At 38.0% G+C, this 13,698-nt stretch overlaps 1 protein-coding gene across 2 annotated transcripts in view; it reads left to right on the top strand.

The window, feature by feature from the left end:
- The window catches only part of LOC102810236 (uncharacterized), a 33,027-nt gene that overhangs the window by 9,362 nt on the left and 9,967 nt on the right, over window positions 1–13,698 (top strand). For both annotated transcript variants that reach the window (XM_085492479.1, XM_085492478.1), the window contains exons 5-8: window positions 9,751–9,876; window positions 10,010–10,127; window positions 12,064–12,212; window positions 13,479–13,665. In XM_085492479.1, coding sequence (XP_085348605.1) covers window positions 9,751–9,876; window positions 10,010–10,127; window positions 12,064–12,212; window positions 13,479–13,665 — 580 coding nt within the window. The remainder of the gene's footprint in view (window positions 1–9,750; window positions 9,877–10,009; window positions 10,128–12,063; window positions 12,213–13,478; window positions 13,666–13,698) is intronic.

The following is a 13,698-nucleotide window of genomic DNA, read 5'->3' as shown; positions in this document are numbered from 1 at the left end:
GAATTTTGTTATGGGACAATGTCTCCCATTATGGGATGATGACTTTTGTTATGGGACAATGTCTCCCATTATGGGATGATGACTTTTGTTATGGGACGATGTCTCCCATTATGGGATGATGACTTTTGTTATGGGACGATGTCTCCCATTATGAGATGATGACTTTTATTATGGGACGATGTCTCCCATTATGGGATGATGACTTTTGTTATGGGACGATGTCTCCCATTATGGGATGATGACTTTGGTTATGGGACGATGTCTCCCATTATGGGATGATGACTTTTGTTATGGGACGATGTCTCCCATTATGGGATGATGACTTTTGTTATGGGACGATGTCTCCCATTATGGGATGATGACTTTTGTTATGGGACGGTGTCTCTCATTATGGGATGATGACTTTTGTTATGGGACGATGTCCCCCATTATGGGATGATGACTTTTGTTATGGGACGATGTCTCCCATTATGGGATGATGACTTTTGTTATGGGACGGTGTCTCCCATTATGGGATGATGACTTTTTTATGGGACTATGTCTCCCATTATGGGATGATGACTTTTGTTATGGGACGATGTCTCCCATTATGGGATGATGACTTTTGTTATGGGACAATGTCTCTCATTATGGGATGATGACTTTTGTTATGGGACAGTGTCTCCCATTATGGGATGATGCCTTTTGTTATGGGACGATGTCTCTCATTATGGGATGATGACTTTTGTTATGGGACGATGTCTCCCATTATGGAATGATGACTTTTGTTATGGAACAATGTCTCCCATTATGGAATGATGACTTTTGTTATGGAACAATGTCTCCCATTATGGAATGATGACTATTGTTATGGGACGATGTCTCTCATTATGGGATGATGAATTTTGTTATGGGACGATGTCTCCCATTATGGTATGATGCCTTTTGTTATGGGACGATGTCTCTCATTATGGGATGATGAATTTTGTTATGGGACGGTGTCTCCCATTATGGTATGATGCCTTTTGTTATGGGACGATGTCTCTCATTATGGGATGGTGACTTTTGTTATGGGACGATGTCTCCCATTATGGAATGATGACTTTTGTTATGGAACAATGTCTCCCATTATGGAATGATGACTATTGTTATGGGAGAATGTCTCCCATTATGGAATGATGACTATTGTTATGGGAGAATGTCTCTCATTATGGGATGATGACTTTTGTTACGGGACAGTGTCTCCCATTATGGGATGATGCCTTTTGTTATGGGACGATGACTCCCCATTATGGGATGATGAATATTGTTATGGGACAATGTCTCCCATTATGGGATGATGACTTTTGTTATGGGACGATGTCTCCCATTATGGGATGATGAATATTGTTATGGGACAATGTCTCCCATTATGGGATGATGACTTTTGTTATGGGACGATGTCTCCCATTATGGGATGATGACTATTGTTATGGGAGAATGTCTCTCATTATGGGATGATGACTATTGTTATGGGACGATGTCTCTCATTATGGGATGATGCCTTTTGTTATGGGACGATGTCTCCCCATTATGGGATGATGACTATTGCTATGGGAGAATGTCTCCCATTATGGGAAGATGCCTTTTGTTATGGGACGTTGTCGCCCCATTATGGGATGATGACTTTTGTTATGGGACAATGTCTCCCATTATGGGATGATGAATTTTGTTATGGGACGATGTCTCCCATTATGGGATGATGACTTTTGTTACGGGACAGTGTCTCTCATTATGGGATGATGCCTTTTGTTATGAGACTATGTCTCCCCATTATGGGATGATGCCTTTTGTTATGGGACGATGTCTCCCCATTATGTGATGATGACTTTTGTTATGGGACGGTGTCTCCCATTATGGGATGATGACTTTTGTTATGGGACGACGTCTCCCATTATGGGATGATGACTTTTGTTATGGGAGAATGTCTCCCATTATGGAATGATGACTTTTGTTATGGGGACGATGTCTCCCATTATTGGATGATGACTTTTGTTATGGGACGATGTCTCCCATTATGGGATGATGACTTTTGTTATGGGAGAATGTCGCTCATTATGGGATGATGACTTTTGTTATGGGACGATGTCTCCCATTATGGGATGATGAATTTTGTTATGGTGCAATGTCTCCCATTATGGGATGATCAATTTTGTTATGGTACAATGTCTCTCATTATGGGATGATGACTTTTGTTATGGGACAATGTCTCCCATTATGGGATGATCAATTTTGTTTTGGTACAATGTTTCCCATTATGGGATGATGAATTTTGTTATGGGACAATGTCTCCCATTATGGGATGATGAATTTTGTTATGGGACAATGTCTCCCATTATGGGATGATGACTTTTGTTATGGGACAATGTCTCCCATTATGGGATGATGACTTTTGTTATGGGACGATGTCTCCCATTATGGGATGATGACTTTTGTTATGGGACGATGTCTCCCATTATGGGATGATGACTTTTATTATGGGACGATGTCTCCCATTATGGGATGATGACTTTTGTTATGGGACGATGTCTCCCATTATGGGATGATGACTTTGGTTATGGGACGATGTCTCCCATTATGGGATGATGACTTTTGTTATGGGACGACGTCTCCCATTATGGGATGATGACTTTTGTTATGGGACGATGTCTCCCATTATGGGATGATGACTTTTGTTATGGGACGATGTCTCCCATTATGGGATGATGACTTTTGTTATGGGACGGTGTCTCTCATTATGGGATGATGACTTTTGTTATGGGACGATGTCTCCCATTATGGGATGATGACTTTTGTTATGGGACGTTGTCTCCCATTATGGGATGATGACTTTTGTTATGGGACGGTGTCTCCCATTATGGGATGATGACTTTTGTTATGGGACGATGTCTCCCATTATGGGATGATGACTTTTGTTATGGGACGATGTCTCCCATTATGGAATGATGACTATTGCTATCGGACAATGACTCCCATTATGGGATGATGACTTTTATTATGGGACGATGTCTCCATTATGGGATGATGTCTTTTGTTATGGGACGATGGCTCCCATTATGGGATGATGACTATTGTTATCGGACAATGTCTCCCATTATGGGATGATGACTTTTGTTATGGGACGATGTCTCTCATTATGGTATGATGCCTTTTGTTATGGGACAATGTCTCCCATTATGGAATGATGACTTTTGTTATGGGACGATGTCTCCCATTATGGGATGATGACTATTGTTATGGGACGATGTCTCCCATTATGGGATGATGACTTTTGTTATGGGACGATGTCTCCCATTATGGGATGATGACTATTGTTATCGGACGATGTCTCCCATTATGGGATGATGACTTTTGTTATGGGACGATGTCTCTCATTATGGGATGATGACTTTTGTTATGGGACGATGACTTTTGTTATGGGACGATGTCTCCCATTATGGGATGATGACTTTTGTTATGGGATGATGTCTCTCATTATGGGATGATGACTTTTGTTATGGGACGATGTCTCCCATTATGGGATGATGACTATTTTTATCGGACGATGTCTCCCATTATGGGATGATGACTTTTGTTATTGGACGATGTCTCCCATTATGGGATGATGACTATTGTTATCGGACGATGTCTCCCATTATGGGATGATGCCTTTTGTTATGGGACGATGTCTCTCATTATGGGATGATGACTTTTGTTATGGGACGATGACTTTTGTTATGGGACGATGTCTCCCATTATGGGATGATGACTTTTGTTATGGGATGATGTCTCTCATTATGGGATGATGACTTTTGTTATGGGACGATGTCTCCCATTATGGGATGATGAGTTTTGTTATGGGACGATGTCTCCCATTATGGGATGATGACTTTTGTTATGGGACGATGTCTCTCATTATGGGATGATGACTTTTGTTATGGGACGATGACTTTTGTTATGGGACGATGTCTCTCATTATGGGATGATGACTTTTGTTATGGGACGATGTCTCTCATTATGGGATGATGACTTTTGTTATGGGACGATGTCTCTCATTATGGGATGATGACTTTTGTTATGGGACGATGTCTCCCATTATGGGATGATGACTTTTGTTATGGGATGATGTCTCTCATTATGGGATGATGACTTTTGTTATGGGACGATGTCTCCCATTATGGGATGATGACTTTTGTTATGGGACGATGTCTCCCATTATGGGATGATGACTTTTGTTATGGGACGATGTCTCCCATTATGGGATGATGGCTTTTGTTATGGGACGATGTCTCCCATTATGGGATGATGACTTTTGTTATGGGACGATGTCTCCCATTATGGGATGATGACTTTTGTTATGGGACGATGTCTCCCATTATGGGATGATGACTTTTGTTATGGGACGATGTCTCTCATTATGGTATGATGCCTTTTGTTATGGGACAATGTCTCCCATTATGGAATGATGACTTTTGTTATGGGACGATGTCTCCCATTATGGGATGATGACTATTGTTATGGGACGATGTCTCCCATTATGGGATGATGACTTTTGTTATGGGACAATGTCTCCCATTATGGGATGATGACTATTGTTATCGGACGATGTCTCCCATTATGGGATGATGACTTTTGTTATGGGACGATGTCTCTCATTATGGGATGATGACTTTTGTTATGGGACGATGACTTTTATTATGGGACGATGTCTCCCATTATGGGATGATGACTTTTGTTATGGGATGATGTCTCTCATTATGGGATGATGACTTTTGTTATGGGACGATGTCTCCCATTATGGGATGATGACTATTGTTATCGGACGATGTCTCCCATTATGGGATGATGACTTTTGTTATGGGACGATGTCTCCCATTATGGGATGATGACTATTGTTATCGGACGATGTCTCCCAATATGGGATGATGACTTTTGTTATGGGACGATGTCTCTCATTATGGGATGATGACTTTTGTTATGGGACGATGACTTTTGTTATGGGACGATGTCTCCCATTATGGGATGATGACTTTTATTATGGGATGATGTCTCTCATTATCGGATGATGACTTTTGTTATGGGACGATGTCTCCCATTATGGGATGATGAGTTTTGTTATGGGACGATGTCTCCCATTATGGGATGATGACTTTTGTTATGGGACGATGACTTTTGTTATGGGACGATGTCTCTCATTATGGGATGATGACTTTTGTTATGAGACGATGTCTCCCATTATGAGCTGATGCCTTTTGTTATGGCTGGTGTCTCCCATTATGGGATGATGACTTTTGTTATGGGATGATGTCTCTCATTATGGGATGATGACTTTTGTTATGGGACGATGTCTCCCATTATGGGATGATGACTTTTGTTATGGGACGATGTCTCCCATTATGGGATGATGACTTTTGTTATGGGACGATGTCTCCCATTATGGGATGATGACTTTTGTTATGGGACGATGTCTCCCATTATGGGATGATGACTTTTGTTATGGGACGATGTCTCCCATTATGGGATGATGACTTTTGTTATGGGACGATGTCTCCCATTATGGGATGATGCCTTTTGTTATGGGACGATGTCTCTCATTATGGGATGATGACTTTTGTTATGGGACGATGACTTTTGTTATGGGACGATGTCTCCCATTATGGGATGATGACTTTTATTATGGGATGATGTCTCTCATTATCGGATGATGACTTTTGTTATGGGACGATGTCTCCCATTATGGGATGATGAGTTTTGTTATGGGACGATGTCTCCCATTATGGGATGATGACTTTTGTTATGGGACGATGACTTTTGTTATGGGACGATGTCTCTCATTATGGGATGATGACTTTTGTTATGGGACGATGTCTCTCATTATGGGATGATGACTTTTGTTATGGGACGATGTCTCTCATTATGGGATGATGACTTTTGTTATGGGACGATGTCTCCCATTATGGGATGATGACTTTTGTTATGGGACGATGTCTCTCATTATGGGATGATGACTTTTGTTATGGGACGATGTCTCCCATTATGGGATGATGACTTTTGTTATGGGACGATGTCTCCCATTATGGGATGATGACTTTTGTTATGGGACGATGTCTCCCATTATGGGATGATGACTTTTGTTATGAGACGATGTCTCCCATTATGAGCTGATGCCTTTTGTTATGGCTGGTGTCTCCCATTATGGGATGATGACTTTTGTTATGGGATGATGTCTCTCATTATGGGATGATGACTTTTGTTATGGGACGATGTCTCCCATTATGGGATGATGACTTTTGTTATGGGACGATGTCTCCCATTATGGGATGATGACTTTTGTTATGGGACGATGTCTCCCATTATGGGATGATGACTTTTATTATGGGACGATGTCTCCCATTATGGGATGATGACTTTTGTTATGGGACGATGTCTCCCATTATGGGATGATGACTTTTGTTATGGGACGATGTCTCCCATTATGGGATGATGCCTTTTGTTATGGGACGATGTCTCCCATTATGGGATGATGACTTTTTTATGGGACGATGTCTCCCATTATGAGATGATGCCTTTTGTTATGGGACGATGTCTCCCATTATGGGATGATGCCTTTTGTTATGGGACGATGTCTCCCATTATGGGATGATGACTTTTGTTATGGGACGATGTCTCCCATTATGAGATGATGCCTTTTGTTATGGGACGATGTCTCCCATTATGGGATGATGACTTTTGTTATGGGACGATGTCTCCCATTATGAGATGATGCCTTTTGTTATGGGACGATGTCTCCCATTATGAGATGATGCCTTTTGTTATGGGACGATGTCTCCCATTATGGGATGATGCCTTTTTTTATGGGACGATGTCTCCCATTATGGGATGATGACTTTTGTTATGGGACAATGTCTCCCATTATGGGATGATGCCTTTTGTTATGGGACGATGTCTCCCATTATGGGATGATGACTTTTGTTATGGGACGATGTCTCCCATTATGAGATGATGCCTTTTGTTATGGGACGATGTCTCCCATTATGGGATGATGACTTTTGTTATGGGAGAATGTCTCCCATTATGGGATGTTGCCTTTTGTTATGGGACGATGTCTCCCATTATGGGATGATGACTTTTGTTATGGGACGATGTCTCCCATTATGAGATGATGCCTTTTGTTATGGGACGATGTCTCCCATTATGGGATGATGACTTTTGTTATGGGACGATGTCTCCCATTATGAGATGATGCCTTTTGTTATGGGACGATGTCTCCCATTATGAGATGATGCCTTTTGTTATGGGACGATGTCTCCCATTATGGGATGATGACTATTGTTATGGGACGATGTCTCCCATTATGGGATGATGACTTTTGTTATGGGACGATGTCTCCCATTATGGGATGATGACTTTTGTTATGGGACGATGTCTCCCATTATGGGATGATGACTTTTGTTATGGGACGATGTCTCCCATTATGGGATGATGCCTTTTGTTATGGGACGATGTCTCCCATTATGAGATGATGCCTTTTGTTATGGCTGATGTCTCCTGCTTGGGTTGCTGTCCTTTACTACTTGATGATATTTTATCTGTACGGAGACCACAAAAAATAAACTAAATGCTATTCTAGAAACTCCAGATATTGAAAACACAGTCTGTGCTATAACAATTCCTGATGTGTTGGAGGACTAAGCTGGGAAATGTCACATGATTAGATCGAATAAAAGTACTAAGCGGAATCAACCAATATGGTTTGATACGAGTTCATATAAAAGGATTTTAAACCAGAGGATTCTGTTCATATACTTTTGCCATATCTATACGTCCTGCTCAATAAGATCTTCGATTATGGTGAAATACCAATTGACTTGTCAAATGCTTTCATTATACCTATATATAAAAAGGGGTCGACGAGGGTTATACGAGGGAGCGAGAGGGCAATTTCACTACTTAATATTTTTCGAAATTTTTTTACGTTAATTCAATAATGTACGTTTAACATTTAGGACAGATGATTTAAGGAAAATAAATGAAGAACAGGCTGGTTTCCGTCATGGGTATTCGACATTCGACAACATATTTATTTTTCAGGGCTAAATATAACCATGAAATGGGGATAATTATACTGCGCCTTCGTGGATTTCTCCAAAGCATTTGCTAATGTAGAGAAACAACGTCTTTGGTATGTCCTACTTAAAGGTGGAGTAAATGGAAAAATGTTTAAGATATTACATAATATCTATGCAAATGTATAATCATGTGTTAAAACTTTAAACGGATATACTGAATACTTTCAGTGTTCTATGGGTGTTCGCCAGGGTTGTATGTTAAAACCATTTTTATTCTCCTTGTTTATCAATGAATTATGTAATGAGCCGAATAATTCGGAGCACCACGGCGTGCAATTATTGATGTAATCGAAATATTCTGTCTTCTATTTGCTGATGACATTGCACTTGTATCAGATTCAGTTGTCGGGATCCAGTGGTTACTAAATAAACTAGAATTGCATTGTGAGCGATGGAGTATGTCCGTAAACTTGAATAAGAGCAATTTTTTTTCAAGGGTAGGGGACATTTATCAAGGAACGAAAAGAGGGTTTATGGAGGGATGGAGGTCCACACCGTTTCATACTACAAATATCTTGGAATTATGTTCTCCTGTAGGCCTCACTGGTCAATGGCGACTAAACTATTGGCACAGCAAGCGAAAAAAGCTTCAGTTTATTCATTTAAAGCTCTGAATTGTTTACGCCCTCTATCCTACAGAACCTACTTTAAGGTCTTTGTTACAATGATACTACCAATACTAACGCATGGGGCAGAAATCTGGGGTTTTAGAGTATGTAAACATCTGGCACGAGTCCAATATCTCGCCTGTAGAATGTTTCTTTGTGTCTCCATAGATCACCAAATAGTAGTATTCTAGGAGAATGTGGGAGATATCCTATCTATCTGTACTCAGCGAAACGCTGCATTAAATATTGGGCTAAATTAATTTCCATGCCAAATTCAAGGTACCCAAAGAAATGTTACAATATGCTATGCTATACAATATCGAAAGGTCGGGAACCAGAACAAAACACACCTGGATCAGTGATATCCAAAACTTACTTTCAATTTGTAATATGAATGATGCTTGGCTTGCACAAGAAGTTGGAAATGTTAATGCGTTTATCAATATATTTGTGGAACGATTCAAACAGTATCTTTCCTTGGTATGGCGGGCTGACTTGTGTACTTTAGATAAGTTAGATACTTACTGCCAATTTAAAACTACCATAACACCAGAAAGATATTTGTTTTCTGTTCATATTCGAACCCATATGCATGCTCAGGCTCGTCTACGATGGTCATCAAATTGTTTACGAATTGAAAAACATGTACGTGCGATCTTTGAAATATGAATTTTATTAAAAATGATTTCCATTTTGTAACTTTTCTAATCACATTAGATGTCTCTATATCCCACACTACTACTGCACCCCACGAACTGTAAATACATTTCTTGAATTACTCAAAACTCAAAATGATGTACTTCTATGGTGTTTGACTGCTTTGTATTTAACGCTTAAGAGGGAAGCTGCCGAATTTTTTTAAATAATTTAAATATGTTGTGTTACTGTTTTGAGCCGATGATCATGTACTATGCAGTGAATACATGATGCCTCACATTTTAGAATTAGTTCTCAAAAATAATTGCAGTTATGACATTGTAGTTGTCATAGTAATCTAATTTTGTTTATTTCAACAGGAACAAGTTGATAAGTTTACCGTGAATGTGGACGTGAATGAAATAAGTGGATGGCCTCCATATTTCAACAGAAAATGCTCAAATACGTTCCCAAACTTTACAGTACCGTCGTCTGGAGTAAAGTCAGTGAGTTCATATAGTTATCATTATTATTATCAAATTAATTTATTCATAATGTATTGTAGCGGTTGTCACAATTATGGCAATATTGAAAACAACATATTTTACATATTTCCCATCATTTTACTTTACATGACAGCCTTGGGCATTTGACGCCAAAATAACTCTTGACGCACCATTTATTGGAAAAGCTGACTACTATCTATCTGAATTTGATGAACCACAAGATGTCCAGTTTGATATCGATAATGATGATTGTGAGTATTAATTATATTTCAAAATAAAACTAAACACTAGTTTATTAGTCACTTTGTTACTGTTATTCACTTAGTTACTTAGGTAAGTTTTTAATTATCTCTCTTGTGTTTACTTTTATATCAGGTGGAAACAACGCTCTTCTCAGTTTATTGGATTCTATGTTGGTACCTTGGTAGATTTGTTCATTTCGTGGCATATCATATTTCTCCATTCTTTTGACAACCATACCATAATAACCATACCAAGTTTCAAGGACGCCACTGTACAAATACAGTATAGTACTATACACTGTTTAAACCATTAGGTTACTTGTTTTAGTAAGGAGTAAATCATTACAACTCCGAAGGGCAGAAATACTGTGTAAATTATTTGTTCCCTTCACCTAGTTTTGAGAAGCATTTATATGTGGCTGTTATCTACGGATATCATAGAAATACATATAATGCTAAACCTGATAAGGGAATCCTGATTGGGAATCCACCAAATCTAGATTAGGAAGTCTGTTAGTTGAATTATTGTGGTCGGTATATGGTCATCAAGTCTTTATATTTGTCCAACATAGTTTCCTTGCCTGCTATTATTGTTTCAAAAGTTCAACTAACCTTTTGCCCCAGGCTGTAGTATCAGATGACTTCTGCTTTCTGGGACGTATAATACAACTCATGAGCTTTTATATGTGCGCATATTTTAGCGCAATATAGTAGTAGCAATATTCTATTAGTGATTTTTGGTTCACTGGCAATCTGTTTTTTGCGATAACTATACATAAAATGCCATTTTAGAGCGGTTACCATAGACCACAATGAAAACACATTTACTCGATAAAAACCTTTTTGTAATTCAACACAACAATGAATACCTTGTAAGCCACTATTATTTTTTAACATATATCACAGAACAAAATTTCGAGATATGGAAACATTGGTAAAATACCCTAAAACAGACAAAATATGCTATTTACACTCCATTTAGTACATCAATTTTCTCCGAACCGAGTACGGTGACTCCATATTTTATTCACTAAAATATAAAATATGTAAGAATGAAGAACATGACAACACATTTACTTTTATGTAGCATTCTACCTTTATTATGATAGTTTTCGGTTAGTGAACTGCCGATTCTATATGAGAGGAGTGTCTTATGTAATGTATTATCGTGTTTTCATCTGGTATGTACTCAACACTGCAAACAGACATTCAAACTCATTATCGCCATAATCACTAATGTTGCGACAAGGTCTATCTGAATTTAGCCAGCAGTTTCATAATATGTTTTCACCTCCACTCATCATTCCCGTGTCCCCCAATAAAAGATGTTTATGTGATAAACCGCTTTTGACCACTGTTCGCAAATTGTGCCATAGCAACCCGATCACTGGAATACACAATATGTTTTATCACATGCTACGTATTGTAAAAGGTGGGACACAAGACACATTCCAATTTATGCTTCTATAGCTTGTGTAAAATAGTATTAATATCAGATTTAGGGCCACTTCAGTAGTAAAAATTTCATCTGCAAGCATACCCACATGTACAGTGATGACATCATCACAGTCATCCATGGCAAAAGATTCTTGATGGATCACCAACTGCATGTCATTTATAGTGTGAATGTGTGTAAGTGGCATAGCTATAGCTGCGTTCCATTACAGTCTACACCATAACACTATTGTGTAAACCATCACATCGATGTCATACGTTGTGCAGCTTCCTTCATGGAAGTTTAGTCCACGTCTTCACACATAAATAGTTCATCTCTTTAATAGTAATAACAGTTCCAAACATCATACCAGTGATCCCCCAGAACTTATCACCCCATGGTATTCAGACAGTATGATGTTTCTTTTATGACAAATTATATAATAAAACATTGTGTTTTAAAATGTTCAATTCAGGTCAGTCAAAATACAAACATATTGATTCATTACAGGTAATATTAAAACGTTTGCAGTAGCCACTTATAACAATCATACTTTAATCGATGTCAAATCAATTCTTGACCAATTTAATCCTGAAAAAGACGTAATATGTACAACATTGTCTGGGGGAAACAAGATTCCAGAAATTAAACTTTGGAAGGTTGGTATTAATTCTCGTGGTTAAGTTAAATAAATCAGTGTCAATAAATGCTGCTTTAACAACTTATGCACCATTATTCATTCCCTGAAAATGCTGACTGAAAAATGTTTTATTAGTCGGAATAGGCAAAAATAATATCAAATGTTTCATCAGCATAAGCGTGTTCAGGTGTTGTATAGCTTGTTATTGTGGAATGTTATTACATGTAAGGAAGTCAGAATCAGGGAGAAATTTTTAAGTAGTTTTTCCCATATATTGCTACCTTAAGTAAACCTTTGAAGATTAACAACAACTCAAGTATAGATTTGAACTAAATTAGACTTTGAAAAATTTGTAATATAGTGTTTACAGAAGTGAATTTCGCCTTCACGTGTTGTTTAAGTTCAAGTGCTTACATAACTCAATTACATCTGTGGCAGAATGTAATACTAATTCAAATGTTCGCAGAAGTGATTTATTTGAATTTTCAAAGGTTTGTTATTGTTTAGAAAGATAGTAATACAGTTCTAATATTCACAAAAATGAATTGACTTCCAATGTTCAAATGTTGGTAAAAGTTCCCTTGGACCCCTCGCCCATAATTCTAATCCCCCCCCAGGGTCACTTAATCATTTGGAGGGGCATATTGAATTACATTCGGGGCTGGAGCCTTGGGGTTAGGGTTCAAGTTAGGCGTAAGAGGGCCTTGCCTTAAGGAACTCTTTCCAAAATGATTAAATATAATTAAATTAACCTTTGGGAAGATATTAGTTATGCTTACACAAGTGAATAGACTATGTAAAGGTCTGTAATAGATCAACTATTTACACAATTTGGAAGGATATTAATAGATCAAATGTTTACAGAATTGATCAAGTGATCACAGGAATGAATTGACTTTTCAAATGTTCACAGAAGTGGTCTTTCTTTTCAAAGAAAAATGATAGTTCAGGAGGTATTTACAGAAGTGAAGTATTAATCTTCAGAGAGATAGTATTAGCTAAAATGCTTACATAAGTGAATTGAATTTTCAAAGGTAATAATTGTGTTTACATCAGTGACCAATAAACATTAAATTGAAATTAATAGTATACTGGTTTTTTTTGCATGAAACGTTTTATAAGTTTATGGGCAATGAAGCAATTGAATAATATAACAATAACCGCTTTGTGTCCTCTCTATCATAAAATAAGATGGTAAAATAGATACACATTATTAATAATAGGAACATTGAATACTTCTGTCAAATTAATGAATGAGTACAACATCTAACAATACTTTTTTTAGGATCGAATGCTTCCCGTGAATAAATATATTAACCCAGAATGGCTTGAACAGACGCCGGGCAGCTTTGCAGTAATAATTGGTCTAGAATTTAAACATGTTCAAACGGAGGAAATATCTGGATGGCTTTGTTCAATTAATCCTCATCTGATAGGCATTGTGAATACGACACTGGAAGTCATTCCTACTGGTATGTAACAATCAATACCTATACATTGCGTAT

This window comes from Saccoglossus kowalevskii, chromosome 17 (genome assembly GCF_978046115.1).
Source record: "Saccoglossus kowalevskii chromosome 17, keSacKowa6.1, whole genome shotgun sequence".
Classification (NCBI taxonomy): domain Eukaryota; kingdom Metazoa; phylum Hemichordata; class Enteropneusta; family Harrimaniidae; genus Saccoglossus; species Saccoglossus kowalevskii.
The sequence above is the reverse complement of the archived record's forward strand: the minus strand, read 5'-3'. Positions and strand labels throughout refer to the sequence as shown.